Raw genomic sequence first — 19,207 nt, 5'->3', positions numbered from 1 at the left:
TTTTTTGGGGGGACGGAGAGAATACTGCAGCATGTGGATTTGCCATAAATGTCGAGATGGGAACACCCCTGCATGTTCTTTCCTTTGGCCTCCTTTACCTATCTTAAAGGGGTTCTGCACTTTGTTTAAACTGATGATCCAGAGGATAGATCATCAGTTTAAACAAAGTGCAGAACCCTTTTAAAGAAGGCTAATGCTGTATATATAAACATATATACAGTGGCTGCTGGAAAGCAGCATGTTATACCTGGCAGATCCGTTTCAACAGCACACATTTGTATTCAAATTTCCACAGATTTCCAAGGAAACAGACAGCTGTCTCACTCTTTCCTGTTGACAGACGTGATCCAATAGCTTAGCTCTGACTGTAATTTCCATCTGTGCTTCCACAATGCACTGCTTCTTAGTAACAGGAGATCAGCAGAATTCTGGGTTTGGCTTAAAGGGTTTCTGTCAGAAATACCTAAATTAAACTGGCTGACCTAACTAGCCTATTCCTAGTTTTATCCATGCCCCCATTGCTCCATAAATGTAACTTTTATAATATGCAATCTAGCCTCTAGGAGGGAGGGGGGGGGGGGGGGTGTTCCTGCTCCTAGAGGCTCTGTTCTTCCACCTCTGTCACCTCCCTCCAAGTCTTGATTGACAGGGCCAGGCAGCATTCGCATCCTCCTGCCGACCCTAAGTGCATGGTAAATTTCACTCCTGCGCCGTGCCGTTTAGTATTCGGCGCAGGCATAGTGAAGGAAGAACGCTCACTGGCTGCCGACTTCCTTACTGTGCCACCACTGAATATTGAACGGTGCGGCGCAGGCGCGAGATTTACCATGCACTCAGGGCCGGCAGGAGGATGCGAACACTGCCTTGCCCTGTCAATCAAGACTTGGAGGGAGGTGACAGAGGTGAGAGAACGGAGCCTCTAGAAGCAGTAACAACACCCCCGCTCCCCCCCCTGCTCCTAGAGGCTAATTTGCATATTATAAAAGTTACATTTATGGAGTTTTCTCCTGTCTTCTTCTTTGATGACCTGGGAGGAAAAGGACCTTTGGTGATGTCACTGCGCTCATCACATGGTCCATCACCCGATCCATCACATGGTCCATCACCATGGTGATGGACCATGTGATGAGCGCAGTGACGTCATCAAAGGTCCTTTAGCCAGGTCCTGAAGAAAGAAGAGGAGATCCACTACGCGACCAAGTGGATGGGGTGAGTTACGGTACATTTGTTTATTATTTTTAACCCCTCTATGGACATTTTACTAAGCATTCTGTATTAGGAATGCTATTATTTTCCCTTATAAGCACGTTATAAGGGAAAATAATAAAATCTACAGAACACCTAACCCAAACCTGAACTTCTGTGAAGTCCGGGTTCGGGTCTGGGTATCAGATATGCCGATTTTTCTCACGCGCGTGCAAAACGCATTAAAACGCTTTGCACTCGCGGGGAAAAATCTTGCATTTTCCCGCACGTCACCCGCAACACCCGTGTGAACCCAGCCAAAGAGTGGCAAACATATGTGAACCTTTGCTTTTGGTATCCCCTCTTTTGGCATAAGTTGCTTACAAGGGGTGCCTATGGATACATCCAGGGCATGCATTGAATGTGAAAGTTCAACAAAACAATTTTACGAAATATGCCTTCTAATTAAAAAAGAAAGTTAGGCCAGGCCACTACTCCATGCCATGTTCACTGTTAGAAATTTGCCCCATCATATGCTAACCTTTTCATGGGTCACTTTGAGGATAAGATGGGGCTTCTCTCACATCCCAATATTCGATTATACAAACGGTATATAGATGACATTATCTTCATCTGGGATGGTGATGCAGGAGATCTATGCACTTTCGTGGAAACACTAAATAAAAACAGCTGGAATCTCTCATTCTCTTTTGAGTACAGCCAGAGAGAAATAACCTTCCTGGATCTTCACTTGAGTACAAAGGATAACTGCATCACGACCAGAACACACTTTAAGCAGGTCGACACTAACAGCTATCTCGACTATAAGAGCTGTCATCATTACCGTTGGAAAAATAATATTCCATACGGTCAAATGCGTAGAATACAGAGGAATTGTTCCGATAAAAAAACACTACAGGGACAACTGGAGACGATAGGGAAGAGATTTCTGGAAAAGGGCTACCCTAAAGGCCTTATTGCAGATTCAAAAAGACGGACCCTTGAGACCAGAAAAGAGCCTGTCCCCACAACCAATATAGATGGAGGAAAGAAATCCACACAATTTCCTTTGAATTTTATCACTCGATACAATTCACAACACCATGCCATCAAAAACACCTTCATGAAACATTGGCCGATCTTGTTAAAAGATCCGATCATTGGCAAAAGTATCCCTCAGGCCCCTATATTGACATTTCGGAGAGCCAGAACATTGAAAGAAATTTTGGCCCCCTCATGCCCTAAAATTGGTGACACAGACAAACTAACAACAATGGAGAGGTTTTTGGGAAACACTACCCACCCTAGCAAGGTAGGGTCTTTTAGATGTGGGAAGGCTCGGTGCAAATGTTGCGCTATGATTTCTCATAACACCAAAGTGTTATCCCTCGCCAAATTGGAGGGTACAATCCCCTTGCGGCAAGAGATGAACTGTGGCACATCTTTCGTTGTATATTTATTGTACTGCTCTTGTGATATATACTATGTGGGTCGCACCACACAATCTTTACGCGAACGGATGAACGAACATCGTTCGAATATCCATCGCAAAGTGGTCACCCACAGTGTTTCCCGGCATTTTTCTATCTATCACGACGGGGACTCTAGTTCACTTCGTGTCACGCCTTTGGAGTGGGTACCTTACTCATACCAAACCCTCTGCCGCAAGGAGATGTTTTGGATTTTCAAATTAAACACCCTGACCCCTTTCGGGTTGAATGAATCTCTAGAACATTCCAATTATTAAAACTCCACTATCGAAATTACGTGTTACTCGGATAACTAAAATACCGAAAACCAAAATACCAATAATAATAATAAAAATAGTTATGGATCCACTACATTCCTGTGATTTTGTATCGATACACTGTGTCCCTTACTCAGACCTACTGCCTAAAGTAGGCATAAATACCCAAATACCCAATGCAGAGCGCCACCCTTTAGTAAAGAAATGATAATGTGACCCGACTTTTACTCACTTATTTGTACATGTTATTAAGTTTACTACATTTATACTTACTAATTAATTCTTTATTCATTATCCACTAATATGTTATTAAGTTTACTAATTTTATACTTACTAATTAATTCCTTATCCATTATCCATCAACATCTTAATTTTTTCCTTTTTATCATTTTATTTTATATTTTTATATATTTTTATATATTTATATTTCATCAGTGTTTCATTTACTATTTATTAATTAATTATTCATTACTAATACTATTATTATTATTATTTTCCACTTATATATTTTATTTCATATGTATATATACGTATATGAATATTTTTATAGAAAGAGTCTTTTATACCTACTTTTATATATTTATATGCATGTTTCCATGCCCATTGTATACCATATTATTATTATATCTGTGCATTACTGGCATTTTTATATGCCACTTTCTTCCTTTGGCATTAATTGCTAAACATCATGGGTCTTTTTTGACCCGCACTGTGCGTTCCGCCGGAGCCTTGATGTCACGGAACGGAAACCCTGGCTCCTGTCTCTGTTGGAGCGCATTAGGTGCGTTCCACAGAGCGGAAGTCAGGTACACTTCCGGCCCGGAGCGTCCTGTCCCGACGCAACAATTCACAGGACTTTTGAATATTCCGGCAAGTAATCCCCACGGTTAGATAGAGGAACTTGTAGTATTTGTAGATATTGCCACCGGACCCCCGTCTCTGGTCCCTGGTGGAGCGCATCTCTTTGCGGTCCACAGAGCGGAAGTCAGGGGCTTTTCCGGTCCGATATATCTGAGTTGCTAGACATAGTTCTTCCATACAAAGGGCAACTCTGGATATATCTAGCTCGTTTTGTATTACACACTACATTACTTGATGTTTTACCACTATTATTCAAGATGCTTTATTTGTATATGGTACGCATATGCGTTCCAAATACCGGAAGCGGCGTCATACCACTTCCGGTCTTTTGAAAATTGCGCCCTTTTCAGGGTTATCAAGGTATAAATTCTTTTACTTTATTGTCATTTGGTTATGTAATGCTCCTGAGGAAGGGGAATTGTTGTCCCCGAAACGCGTCGAGCCACATATGCATATTAAAGGTGATTGATCAGAAGCACTGGATTTTTGCTGCCTTCCATCACTACGATTCTACATGTGATCCTGGCCGGGGGGGTTCAAGTCACAGGTGTATTATGCTTATCCTGATGACTACCCCCCAGTGAAGTGAGTTTTATTTATTCATCTGTGTGTAACTGTAGTAAGGGGCACTCCACACTGTTTACACAAATTTTACTATACTATTTATATTATTTTTACTATATTATTATTTTTACTATGCTTACATGGTTTTAGTCGGTCCCTTTTCTACTAGCCTTGTATATCCAGGTTTTCCATCCGGAGTACCCATCATCCTTACTCCACTCTAATGCTTTATGATATATTTTGTGCAACATAGTAGTTATCACTGCAATTGGTGCCTTCTACTCTTATTCCATTTTTTATTTTTCAACTGTTCTTTGACACAGGGTTTGGCGCTCGTTTTCCCTCATTTTTTCTTTGGGGTCTTTACTGCAAGTGTTTGACTCTGTTCAACACGGCAGATATATCACCCTACACACGTATATACTATGTTCACTGTTAGGCCAGGCACACACGAGCGAGTTCAGTGCGTGAAACTTTCAGTGTTTATCAGTTAGGGGTCCAATTCTGTCTGACCCTCCTTTGACAGGATCGCACACCAATATACTGATTTAAAATGCTGTATAACCCTTAGAATCCTATTCAAAGATTTGAATGCAGTGTTATAAATAGGCGTTAATGTACCTGTACGGGGCCATTATGGTGATACCTCGCTGTCCTTTTTGCTGCAAAAGAAGCCTGATCTGGCCAAAAGACTGAAGCAGCCCTGTCATGAGAGACTCATATAGTTCATTAAATGTATGTTAAAATGGGGTTTGAAAACTCTGCAGCATATTACAGCACTAGCAAAGTGGTCGGCATTTAAACATCTCTTCCACATGCTGATGAATAGCTTGCCTATCAATTAACTAGTGACATTACTCAAAGCAATAGCATATGTGTAAGCAATTAGTTGGGCAGTGTTCTCACAATATTGGTTCGGTAAGTAAGAGGATGATCTCCAGGTATATACATTGTAGTAACCATGGATAAATATATGCATGGTATAATGTCTGGTTGTTACGTTTCAGATCTGGAGTTTTGCTGGATTATCTCTTCTACATGAGCTGAGAGGTCATCAGAGCTGTGTGCGATGCTGCAACTTTTCATCTGACAACCACTATTTAGCAACCGGCGATGACGATGGTGAAATAATGGTATGTAAATATAATGTCTGCTCATATGAGAGGTTTTAAGGGGGACTCTGAGCAGGTGCATGGTACACAAGGAGGTTCAGACCTGGATGTACACAGGCTGGCTTACCTGTAGGCAACCTGGCTTCTCATGATCAGTGCTACAGTCCTGATCAAAAGTTTAAGACCACTTGAAAAATGGCAAAAAAATCATATTTAGCATGGCTGGATCTTAAGGTTCCAAGTAGAGCTTCAACATGCAACAAGAAGAAATGGGAGTGAGACAAAACATTTTTTGAGTATTCAATTTAATGAAAACAACGATTAAACTGAAACAGGCTGTTTTTCAGCTGATCAAAGGTTTAGGACCACATGCCTTTAAAAGGCCAAATCTGTGCAAAGATGTGGATTCATTGTCATTTTCTGTCAGGTAGTCACACGTTGTGATGGCAAAGGCAAAAAAAACTCCCTTTTTGAACGTGGTCGGTATGTTGAACTGCATAAGCAGGGTCTCTCACAGCGCGCCATTGCTGCTGAGGTGGGACGCAGTAAGACAGTCATTTGGAATTTCTTAAATGATCATGAGGGTTATTGAACAAAGTCAAGTGGAAGACCCCAAAAAATTTCATCAGCACTGAGCTGGAGGATCCAATTGGCTGTCCATCAAGACACTGGACGATCCTCGACCCAAATTAAGGCCCTTACTGGTGCTGACTGCAGCCCCATAACCATCAGACGGCATCTGAAGGGCTTCAAAAACAAAAAACGTCTTCAAAGACCTCGTCTCCTGGAACGCCACAGAACTGCTCGTTTGGACTTTGCAAGAGAGCACCAAACATTGGAAATTCAAAGGTGAAAGAAAGTTTTATTCTCTGATGATGTAACCTTGATGGTCCTGATGGTTTCCAACGTTACTGGCATGACAAGCAGATCCCACCTGAGATGTTTTCTACGCGCCACAGTGGAGTGGGCGCCATAATGGTCAGGGGTGCTTTTTCCTTCATTGGAACATTGGAGCTTCAGGAAGTGCAGGGGCTATGTCCAGATGTTGTAGAGAGCATTCCTCATGACTGAGGGCCCTCGTCTGTGTGGTAACGACTGGGTTTTTCAACAGGACAACACTACAGTACACAATGCCCGCTGGACAAGGGACTTTTTCCAGGAGAATAACATCACTCTTTTGGCCCATCCTGTGTGTTCCCCTGATCTAAATCCAATTGAGAACCTTTGGGGATGGATGGCAAGTTTACAAAAATGGACAACAGTTCCAGACAGTAGATGGCCTTCGTGCGGCCGTCTTCACCACTTGGAGAAATGTTCCCACTCACCTCATGGAAACGCTTGCATCAAGCATGCCGAAACGAATTTTTGAAGTGATAAACAATAACGGCGGAGCTACTCATTACTGAGTTCATGTTTGGAAGTTGGATTTCTGTTTTGGGGGGGGTTTATTTTTTTTTTGGAGGTGTGGTCCTAAACTTTTGATCAGCTGAAAAACAGCCTGTTTCAGTTTATTCGTTGTTTTCATTAAATTGAATGCTCAAAAAATGTTTTGTCTCACTCCCATTTCTTCTTGTTGCATGTTGAAGCTCTAATTGGAACCTTGTTAAGATCCAGCCATGCTAAATATGATTTTTTGCCATTTTTCAAGTGGTCTTAAACTTTTGATCAGGACTGTATTACGTTGGGTACTTTGAAAACCTGAGGTGTGTAGTACCTCGTCCCCGGGAGTGGTGATTAGAAGGCACCTGGAAAACGCACTTAATGAGTAGGGTGCACTTGTGCTTTTACTCTTTTAAATGCACACACTCCAGTTTTTAACCTGATCTTAAAAGAATGGAGAAAAGCCACGCAGAATCGGCACAGAAACTGACCTATGGTGACAGTTTTAATTCCATAGCATGTCACTTTATTAAATTGCAATGCGTGAACTTTGCAGAAATTCAGCATGTGACTGTATTCACATTGCAATGTACTGTTCCCAGGGCGGTAGATAAATGCTCAGACTCCTCAGTTTTAGGTACTTCCGACTCCGACTCCCCGACTCCGAATCCTCTGTATTTAATATGCGAATGTATTTTATACATTCCTTGAAGGAAAGAAAGGCAACATACATGTCATTACCACCGAACTACTGGCTAGGAAGCTGCTACCTTCTCCTTTGTGTGCTGATCTTCTGCTGAAGATAGGGCAGTGGGAGGATCCAGGAAGGGGCAGGGGAAGGGGCATTTATTTTAAAACATGATTTCCCTAGTAGAATCCCATAGTCATGTTTAAAGTTTAAGCTAACAATCTGAGTTTACAAGTTTTTATAGCCTTAGCTGAATGACAGCAGTTTTTCAAATGGTTTACAGCTTCAGTCTTGAACTATTGACAATCCATTCCCTTCACATATACAAGTGTCTCTAGTCCTGCAAACAACATAGTTACCTAATCAGTTATCAGTGAGAGGCTAGGTTAACCATGGGTGTTGCGTTCCCTGTAACAGCGGAACACAACACAATGGAAAGTATTGCCGCTCCTTAACTGTGCGTGTCGTGCCATATAGTGAAGCATATGAAAAGCATGCTTCTTCATGGTCACTTAAAGTGTTCGTTTTGCAGTAACGTGACGCACTGCATGCATTGGCCTTTATTCTTACAGTAGAGAAGTACCATATTTTTCGCAAAAGTGGGGGAAAAATAGCAGTGCGTCTTATGGGGCGAATGCTGCGACCTTCCGGTGAATAGGCTGAGAGGGAGGAGGGGCTGGGGGGCGGTATCTGTTTCTGTAATGGCAGCGGGGCCCGGTGCAGTCACTGTATTCTACTACAACGGGCCCCGCTCACTGTAGTATACGGTAATCATATCTAACTTGTGGGTATTGTTAAAGTATTCAAATCATCTTAAATCTAGCGCTCTCCTACTTACTACTAACTTCTTGGCAGTCAGGAGGCCGGGTGGGCGCTCGTAGCGTAGCTCACTGTGTCACGCGCCTGCTCCGCGCACTTTATGAATGAAGCAGGCATCGGGCCCTGCTGCCATTACAGAAACAGATGCCGGCCCCCATTCACTACACAGGGACACTGTTAGGAGGGGGATCTGTGGATGACACATAAGATAAGATGCTATATATGTGTCATCCACAGATGCCCCCAGAATGATCCCCCATAACAGTGCCATCCACAGATGCCCCCATAATAGTGCCATCCACAGATGCCCCCATAATAGTGCCATCCACAGATGCCCCCATAATAGTGTCATCCACAGATGCCCCCATAATAGTGTCATCCACAGACCACCATTAGTTCAAAAGCACACCTTTTGGTTCAAAATATTTTTTTTCCTATTTTCCTCCTCAAAAACCTAGGTGCGTCTTATAGGGCGAAAAATACGGTAATTAATTATAACTTTTTGTGAATTGGGACATTTAAACTTGCTTTTTTTTTTTTATTCCAATTTAAATCTAGTAGGAGTCGGAGTCTGTATATTTTTTGCCGACTCCAACTCCAGGTACCCAAAATTGCCTCCGACTCCTCGTCTCCGATTCCACAGCTCTGACTGTTCCATGTGAATTTACCCATATAGTTATCCCTCCTGGGGTCTAGGGGAATGTGTGGCCATAAGTTTTCTGAACTTCCTGCAACCATAGAATTTGAGCTCTGGATGTGGATGACAATCTATGCAAATGCCAGTGCACTTACGCGTTCACCTCAATGGTTTGGTGAAGGGAGACCACTGGTCCTCAACCATTCGCAGGTGGTGAGAGAGAGAGAGACTTTGTGTTACCAGTTGGAAAATGTTAATAAGGCCCGATTCACAGTCAGTGATTGGGAGTCAAAACCAGGAGCTGGTGAAAAACACAGAATAGGTGTACATTTTTCTATTATACCTTATCTCTGAGTAGGATCCACTCCTGGTTTAGGTTCACAATTACTGATGGAAATCACCAATAAAACACTCATCAAACACTGTGTGTATATGCAATCTGCATTGTGTTTTGCAGCTATGTTAGTAATAAATCCTTTTTTTTCTTGACAGATTTGGAGTGTGCTAAGTGGAGAACTTCTCAGACAATGCCTTGAGATGTCTGTGAATAAGATTGATGGCTGGGTGACAGATATTCACTTTTCACCCGACAGTAAACTATTAGTAACCTCCGGAGCCCATGTCAAAGTAAGCTTGTTGGAAATTAGTGCCCACTGATTCATTTTAGTTTTCAAATCTAAAGGGGCCGCATAGATAATCTACTGTAAAGAAAAGTATAAAGAGGTTAATGTACTTTAGGTGTAGTTGCCTATACCAAACATAAGATTAGTGCTTTAAATGCAGCTTTTTTACCAGCAGCTGGACTTTCATGAATTTAAAAAGTGTTAGTATAAAGAGCGTTTGAGTTCTAACACTGGAACAATCTCATTTATACTATGGCATATTATAGATGTCCTCTTAATTCTGGACTGAGTGTGCCCACTCACCAGATTCCCAAAGTGCCTCTTATGGGGGCTGAGAATTTTTTTAACATATGCCCCTGTCGTCTGTGAGTCCTTTCAGGTGCTGAAGGAGGATTATGGTTTTAGAAAATAAGTTATTCATTGTATAATGAAAAGAAATTCAATTTGGGGGACACAGAAGACCATGGGTATAGCTGCTGCCACTAGGAGGCGACACTAAGCAAAAAAAAAAGTATTCACTCCTCTCCTCAGCTATACCCCTCCTGCAGACACTGATCTAATCAGTTTTACCTTATTGTCCATAGGAGGCAGACCTCCCTGCTTTGCAGGTTGGCTGATTTGATTTTTTTTATTTATTTTTTTATTTTTTTCTCTTTAGCTGGGCTGCTAGCAGTCTCCAAGCTGCTTGCGTTCCCACCCAAGAGACGGGAGTCCAGGGGGTCCCCAAGCCCGCTGCTCATTCCCAGTCTCCAGAAGGCAAGGAGGACCAGAGGTTCCTAAAGCCTCTGTATCCCGCCAGCTTTCGGGTCACCAGGTCCGGCCTCCACCAAGTCATCTCTGTTACCGGTGTAGCTACCCTCACCAAGGGGTAACACACCGAAGCTGGTGACCCGGCTGGAGCCAGGGGAACAGAAAACGCCAGACGGGTGAGTATTCTCTCAGTCCCTAAGGCCCCATTGCTCCTCCCTCCCCCTTTCAAGGTTTTCCCATGTGAATATCCCCCACGGAGGCCTGCTTACCTTCCCCTTAGTCCTCAGTTTCGGCAGGCGTCCCTTCCCCGCCGGGGGTCGGGTGGGGATGGGGAGACTTCATGTCAGGCCACCTTCTGCTGATTCCCAGCGTTCTGGTCCATGTCTTCCACCGGGGCCGCTGGTAATCGAGGCTTCGGCTTCTCTGCGGCCTACCCCCCATCCGGCTCCCCGCGGCAGTTCCCTAGCTTCCGTCCAGCTTATTGTCCGGCCAGGGAATGTCGCAGGTTTGCTCTCCTGCTCCCTCCATGCATTGCCGCCCCAACCGGAAGTTCTTCTGGTCGGCCCCACCTGTACTCGAGGCCCCGGCTCTGCGGCCTACATAGGCCGCATCTTCAAGACTGTTTTGAGGGTGAGAACTGTTCTATCAGAGCGTGATATTTGCGTGCCATTTCTTCCTCCTACCAGCGGCCAATAAGCTCCCCCCCTTGTCTTAACCCTTTCTTTGCCTTCAGTACTACTGCTCTGGGCAAAATGCTTCCTGGACTAGGGACAGCTGGGGGTTTAGATTTGAGCTGTATGTAATTAAAAATTTATATATATTATTAACCCTCGGAGCTATCTGGACCTAGTTCCCACCACCATTCCATAGTCCGAGTTCTTACCATTACAGCTGGATGCTCGCACTACCGCTGGATACATACGTCCGGTAGCGCTACTTTCCTTCCATAAGCGGCAGTCTTGCACTACCGCTGAATACCACATTCCCTGTAGTTCCATAGGCGAAGTCGTTTCACTACTACTGGATTCTGTAGGTCCTGTCACATTCCCCTCCTTCCTTAGGTGGTAAATGTGCGCTTACTACTGGACCCTGTACATCCTGTAGCATTACCCTCCTTCCATAGGCGGAGTAATTGCACTTATACTGGATACTGTGCAGCCTGTAGCATTACCCCCCTTCCATAGGCAAAGTAATTGCACTTGCACTGGATACCGTGCAGCCTGTAGCAATACCCTCCTTCCATAGGCAAAGTAATTGCACTTGCACTGGATACTGTACAGCCTGGAGCATTACCCTCCTTCCATAGGAGGAGTAATTCCACTTACACTGGATGCTGTACTGCCTGTGGCATTGCCTTCCTTTAGTCAGAGTAATTGCATTTGGATACCGTACATTCTGTAGCATTACCCTTCCTTCATAGGCGGAGTACTTGCACTACCACTGGATAGTGTACAACCCATAGCATTGTCTTCCTTCCATAGGCAGCATAATGGCTCTACCACTGGATACTGTACAGCCTATCGCATTACCCTCCTTCCATAGGCGGAGTAATTGCACTTGCACTGGATACTGTACAGCCTGTAGCATTACCCTCCTTCCATAGGCGGAGTAATTCCACTTACACTGGATACTGTACTGCCTGTAGCATTACCCTGCTCCCATGGGCGGAGTAATTCCACTTACACTGGATGTTGTACTGCCTGTGGCATTGCCTTCCTACCATTATTCTCTTTTCATAGGCAGAGTAATAGCTCCACCACTGGATTCTGTGCAGCCTGTAGCATTACCCTCCTTCCATAGGCAGAGTACTTGCACTTCCATTGGGTGCCGTTCAGCCTGTAGCATTACCCTTCTTTTTTAATTGACTGAGTGTTTGCACTTGCCTCTCGTTTCTATTAATTCTGTATCATCACTCTCCTTTCTTAGGCAGAGCATTTGCACCTCCTGTTGGCTCCTATACATCAGGTAGCATTGTCCTCTTTCCATAGGTGGACTATTTACACCACCACTGGATACCGTACGTCCTGTAGCATTACCCTCCTTCCTTCCATAGGCGGAGTAGTTGCACTATCACTGGATCCTATACTTCCGCTAGCATTCCTCTCCTTTCGTAGTAGGAGTATTTGCACTTACTCCGTATACTGTACATTTTGTGGTATTACTCTCTTTCCATAGAGTAGTTGCACTACCACTGGTTCCTATACAGACTATCGCATTACCCTCCTTCATTAGGCGGGTAATTGAACTTTCACTGGATACCATACATCATGTTTCATTACCCCCTCCACAGGCGGAGTAATTGCACTAATACAGGTTATCATCTGTCCTTTCGGATTTCCCCCTTCTATAGGTGGATTAGTTGCACCACAATTGCATACTGTAGATCCTGTAGCATTACCCTCCTTCCATTGGCAGAGTAGTTGCACAACTAGTAGTGCTTACACTACCAGTGGACCCAGTACATCTTGTCGGGTTCCCCTCTTCTGTCAGCGGAGTGATTCACTATCTCTGGAAGCTGTCCATCCTATCACATTTACTGTCTTTCTTAGGTGGAGAAATCGCTTGAACGTTGACTGCCGCTACTACTCTCACTTCTTCCTTGTCGCATTGCATCCTGTTCCATGGATGGCCTCTTGCTAGACTCGGTCCCTACAGTCGCCTTATCCCCCGTCATTGGTGGTATTTTGTCACTACTACTGGATACTGTGAGTATACCACACTATCCCCTTCCTCAGGTAGTCATTGTTTGGATTGGATTGGTGTTAGGCACCTACGTCGCAGCCTCTGTCTTCCATGTAGGACTGTAGCTAACAGGCTGTTGACTCAACACGCTCGGCGTCCATTCTCTGTCAGTAGGTGGAACGTCTGCACTGCTTGCCAGTTTCCTTCCTTCTCAAGTGGAGGATTGCGCTAGCACCATTTTCTTGGTGACTAATGCTGTTTGGCCTCATTCTCAGGGCAAGCCTCTCCTCTGGCCCTAGAGACCATAGTTGTGGCTATGGCCTCCCCCCTATGAGGCAGCCTCGCGCTGGCCATAGATTTTATGGCTACTCCTGTTCCGTGGCCACTACTGTGTGACTCCGTCCCAGGGGGAAGTATTTGTGTTCATCGTTTTTACCGCATCCCCTTTTCTCCATGTGGAGTATCGGCCCTGGTGTTTTGTGTGGTATCTTCGCACTATTCCTCCTTCTAGGGGTGGAACCTTCTCGCTAGTTGTAGCTGTGATTATGCCTACATTTCCTTCTCACAGGTGGCACTGTGCTCATGTTCTGCCATCACCAGGTGCCATAGATCCTCCAGGCCTTGTATGTATGGTGTACCTGAGGCGCTAGCTGACAGGTACTTTTATTCCCTATAGTGCTGTCATCTGCCCATACCATGACATGCAGCTGGTGAGTTTGCTCACTTTTCGTGGGTATTAGTACGATTTTCTGTGCATGGTATAACCTGCCGATTTCTAAGGCACTGGCTTTGCGCCTTCTTCCCTTCACACGTAGTGCATTGCCTCTACCATCTACTAAGGTGACAGCATCAGCGTTGCCTCCTTGTGGTTTTGGGTATGCACTTATTCAGTTTGCATTTTTGAATTGTTTGCATGGCTCCCCTCCCGGGTAGAGCGGTCGTACAGTCCTTGTTGTCACCCCTATATGCTGGTTCCCTACTGAGCCGCATCAGCCTCTTCTACTTCTCCCCTTCCGCAGGGCGAGTAGTTGCACTTTTTCCAGATACTGTTTCTGCCTGCTCGGCCAGTTTCCATAGCCATTTCTCGTATGCCCCCTTTCTGCTGTAGAGTGCCTTGTGCGGGTGGTATTGTTTCTGTTACCAGTTTTTTTCTGGGACTTGTGGCGTTCGGTGTCCACACTCCCTTCCTGGCGTAGTATTTATGCCATCTCTGGTTTCTTTCGGCCCGTTTTGTGCATTCCTCAGATAACCTCATTCTTTTCTTTTTTAGGCGGAGTTGTTTCGCAGTGGCGGTCGATGGTGTCTGATGAGTTTACACATCCTTCATATTTTCGTCCCTTTGGCCTAGGTGTTTTGTGTCTTCAGCTTCCGGTTAGGTCTGCCAGTTCAGGCAGCCTTCCATGGCGTATCTGACGGCTTCTCTCCTCTTTTGTTCTGAAATTTAAGGTCCTCCTCTACCTACCTCTACTTATCACATTGGCGTTCCCCTTGGGGAACACTCTTATGCAGCAAACCCCTTGGCCGTAGGTCTGAAGCGGACGTTTTTGCTTCCGGAGAACACTTTTTTTCCTGCCAGGTTACTCCCCTCCTTTTTTGTGGTTTGGGTCGGTTTCACTGCCTTGTTTCCATTGACTTTCTTCACTCCCTCAAGAACTTTTTCTTGTGGGCCATTTTCATGCCTGTCATCCAGGTTCTCTAGCCTTGCCTTGTTCGTCATGGTCCCTCTGGAGTGGTTTTCTCTTCTGGCAGCCTGTTATGGTTTTGGGGCCTTGCCTTCTGGCACCCTTACTTTGCCCCCCAAAATTTTTGTCACATCTGCACTTCTCTGTCTCTTGATATCCAGATGCCATTTTTAGTTCGTCTTCTTCCAATCAGTTTTCCACTGAGTGGTTCCCTTTATTCTTCTCACACCATGTTGTGTCTGATGGTTCTAGCGTGTTTTTTTCCTGGGCTTTTGACCCATGGATATCACTTCTTCAGAAATCTTCTGAATCCAGGCTAGGTCTCTCTCTCCTGTATCTTCTGCAGTCTCCTAAGCTGTGACTTATATTCCCTGGACTGTTCTTCTTCTGCCCAGTCGGAGCCTCTGCATGTTCAGCCACTCTCTGGCTGGCCTTCCTGGGAATGATTCTTCCTGTCCCTTTTCAGGGTTCCGGGTGTGTCCTCCCCCGCATTTCTGTGCGGGGCATTATGACTGGCCTTGGATTCGTTCTGTTTTTGTTCCCTCCCCATGGTACTACTCTTTAACGTCTCATGGTCTTCTGTGTCCCCCAATGATACGAGCGAGAAAATATGATTTTTTGTGCTTACCTGTAAAATCCTTTTCTCGCTGATTCATTGGGGGACACAGCTCCCACCCCATAAGTACATTGCTGGCACTCCTTGATGGGTCTCTCTGGTTATTGATTCTGACCTATCTTCGCCTTTCTTACTCTTTATTGTTTTCTGTTGGCTTCTCCTGGCTGCTCCTACTGCTTTTGTACAAACTGATTAGATCAGTGTCTGCAGGAGGGGTATAGCTGAGAGGAGGAGCTAACACTTTTTTTGCTTAGTGTCACCTCCTAGTGGCAGCAGCTATACCCATGCTCTTCTGTGTCCCCCACCGAGAAAAGGATTTTACAGGTAAGCACAAAAAATCCTATTTTTCAGTATATTTTCTGTATCAATGCCTTGCTGTTTTCAAAATCTCTGCTTGCAGTCATTTAGTAGAATCCTTCATTGTTTTTTACTTCCAGGGGATGAATACCTGTCCTGGTTTTGCTTTACACACAGGTGCAGGACTGGTTACTGTACAGTTATCAAAGTTCTGTCTTTAATGAGCTGGTGTGTCCATCACATGAATTTTATCCCCTGGAAGTAAAAAAAAAAAGGTTGCAAAGACAAAAAAATGTATTATTCAGTACATCCTAATGTGCAGATACCCGGCACCATGGCTAAAAATACTAAATCAAACACAACACAGCAGCACTCTGCAAACACAGAATATATGAGCCTGCCATCAAAAGAGGTACCATTTAGCATAGGTTTCTGTCCAAAAGAGATCTCCTTGCTGTGGTGGGTGGGCACAAATGATTTTGATCCAAATATATTTGTTAAAAACCTTTCATTTATTCATACAGTCAGTATTGCATTATTTCATATATTCTGTGTTTGCAGAGTGCTTTTGCATTGTGTTTGACTTACAGTAAGTAAAAAAGGTTACAACTGAATGGCAGCAAGCACAGATCTTATAAACAGAAATTGGATCAGAAATTGAAACAGAAAGTAAACTCATCATTATGCTTCCTTGCAACATTAAAGGGGTTATCTGACTTAATAAGGGGGTTAACTCATGTGTCCTTTCTTTTACCTTTTTGTAACATTTTCATGTTTTTTTGTGGCGTTTTTATATGGCACAGATTCCAAAATCTGGGTGATCCCGCTTGTCTAGAGCGGAAGCTGAGGAAACTGTCTCTCCCATTTATTCTCCTCTCCTGAATCCCTGCTTTGAAAACCCACCCTCCCAGTCCAGATCTAATTAAGGTAGCACCCTCTTGCATCAGTTGTGCTCTCCCACTGACAAGAAGGAGGTATCACAGAGACTTCAAATTGTGATCACTGATTTATCTTTGGGCATCTTACAGATGCATTTGTCTAAAGGAAGCCTATACTGATCCAAGCTCAATGATTTTAATGTAATATTTAGATCAGAGTGGTGAATATAAAGTATGGTCACAGCTAGAGATTAATTGATTCAAAACTAATCAAATTCAACCTGAATTTTCGAATACATTTTGGGCAAATTTCTCAAAATGGCGTTAGCCATTTTTCAGATCAGAGGACAGGAAAGATGAAGGAGGAAGTGTGTATACACAATGCCAAAAAGCAAACTACGTATAAAGAGAGTTTAGGTGCTGAACTCTCTATATACATAGCTTGGAGGTGCTGGTTTACCTCTCTTTTGCATTGTATATTTTAGGGAGTTAGTGAAACCGTGCACTCCCGCCCATCTGCCTGGTGCTTTTAATCAGAGTAGCCCAAAGCTGGTTTCTACATTGCCCTGAAAATTGTAAGCCAAAAGCCCAGGAGAGACAAGACTGTCAGTGTAGGTTCTGTCTGATAGAAGCCAGCTTGTCGCTGGTAGATGGGCCTGACATATTCTTTATCAAAAATATATGCAAATAGCTTCTAATTTTTATGTAGTAAGTATAGCAGAAATGCAGTTTACATTTATTCTTGTTTTCAATGTTTGCATGTGTCTTTGTTCATAAAGCAGTGTGCTGTTACATGTAGTCCTTGTTTGTTTATGGCTTTATCCACAGTTATATATGCTGCTGTCACTTTAAGATTACTAATGATAGCTTGGCGTTAAAGAGTTTTAAAGGGGTTGCATACAGTCTTAGCATGCCATCCACACATTTTCAGGGCAAGCAGAGCACTTTAGATGCGGGTCCATTTCATTTGGAATTCTGAAATTTCTAGTCACAGCAATACCATATTTGAGCTGTACAGATAACGACTACTGATGTAGCAGTAGTAACAGTACAGCTGTCATATATTCCTTGTTTTGTGATAGTAGGCAATATTGTATCAGCAGAGCAGCTGGAGAGCTTTCACTTATAAAGTCTTTTTTTCACAGTGGTGGGACGTGGACACTGGGACCTGCAAACAGACTTTCTACACTAATGGCACAAACTTGAAGTCAATACATCCGTGTTCTTCTTTTAGAACTTTTGTAACCATTGACAATCTTGGAATTCTGTACGTGCTTCAGTTGGTGGAGTGACAATGACACTGCGTGCGTTAAATATGCTGTTCCATTAGGTTCTTTTGATAATCTACCTTATAGAACAGGATACAAACTGAGAGCAAACCAACAGGGATCTTATACATATCGCAGCTTAGCGCCGCTCTCGAATACGACATGCTGTGTTTTTTTTAATTGCCACTTGGCAGTAGGTGGGGCAGAATAACATTGAACTGAATGCCTTTTAATAACATTATTTTCCTTCTGCTGTCATGTACTGTATGTTATCTTGAAGTGACGGCGCCAGCAGAGCAATCCCAATACGGAAGGTCGGAAATAGTCCTTTCACTATGTTTACAGGTTAACCCTTGTGTCCATTGCATGTGAATATTTTTTAATATAAATTGACATAAACTGTGAATTAATTTCTGAGGGAAAGGGAATTTTTCACATAAATCAGCTGCAGCAATACATAATTTGCCTTTTTTGCACTAAAATATAAGTTTGTAAATGGCACAAAAAATCATGCCAGATGAGTTCAGCTTTTATTCGGAACATGGGCAGGTACTCAATGTGTGTATGTGTGTGTGTGTGTGTATATATATATATATATATATATATATATATATATATATATATATATATATATATATGGAAAAAATTGCGGCACCAATAAACAGGTAATACGTTGGGTGCTATGTCCAAGGGTGTAGCTCCTTACCCAATAAAATAATCCAAAAAACAGACAGCACATGCAGTAGAAAAAACGGTGGTTTATTCACCCATGTGGTACAGTGAGGCAACGTTTCGGCTCAAACACAGAGCCTTGATGCTTGAGAAAGGCTCTGTGTTTGAGCCGAAACGTTGCCTCACTGTACCACATGGGTGAATAAACCACAGTTTTTTCTACTGGATGTGCTGACCGTGTGGTTGTACCCTGTACCCTTAATGTTTACGTATATCATCAAACCAGTATCTTTGTAGGCTCAGGCATATAGCTTTCCCTCTCTGCCAGTGAAACTGCATAAATGACCAGTATTGTTTTCTTGTATAAATCAGTACAACATATGAATGTATTAAAATTTGTAATATATCATATTAACAGGAAGTGGCATCTTTCTAACTTTAAAGCAGCTTGTAATTCCCCTATCCATTTCTTAGCCTTTCTGTAAAGGTTTAGAAACAGACTTGGTCCACAAAAACATTAGGGGAGGGATTTACTAATTAATTTAAGCCAATATTGTAGCACATGAAAGTCACACACCGTATTTGCACTGAAATTTGCAATGTTACTTACCTTGGCAGTTTTCAAAAGTTGGCAGGGTTAGTTGGGAAGGGCAGCACCCTCTTTTAGGCTACTTTCAAACTAGCGGCACAGACCTCCGGCAGGCTGTTCCGCCATATTTACTATAATTTATGCTAATTTATGGCGC

General features: G+C 43.5%; 1 protein-coding gene across 1 annotated transcript in view; it reads left to right on the top strand.

Moving 5' to 3' along the window:
• Positions 1 to 18,334, top strand: part of APAF1 (apoptotic peptidase activating factor 1) — a 98,593-nt gene extending 80,259 nt beyond the window's left edge. Inside the window, exons 25-27 of the mRNA XM_040407012.1 lie at positions 5,365 to 5,490; positions 9,486 to 9,620; positions 17,667 to 18,334. Of these exons, the coding sequence (XP_040262946.1) occupies positions 5,365 to 5,490; positions 9,486 to 9,620; positions 17,667 to 17,813 (408 nt within the window). The 3' untranslated portion in view covers positions 17,814 to 18,334. The remainder of the gene's footprint in view (positions 1 to 5,364; positions 5,491 to 9,485; positions 9,621 to 17,666) is intronic.
• Positions 18,335 to 19,207: the final 873 nt, after the last annotated feature.

This window comes from Bufo bufo, chromosome 1 (genome assembly GCF_905171765.1).
Source record: "Bufo bufo chromosome 1, aBufBuf1.1, whole genome shotgun sequence".
Lineage (NCBI taxonomy): Eukaryota > Metazoa > Chordata > Amphibia > Anura > Bufonidae > Bufo > Bufo bufo.
This window is presented reverse-complemented; position numbering and strand designations above follow the sequence as displayed.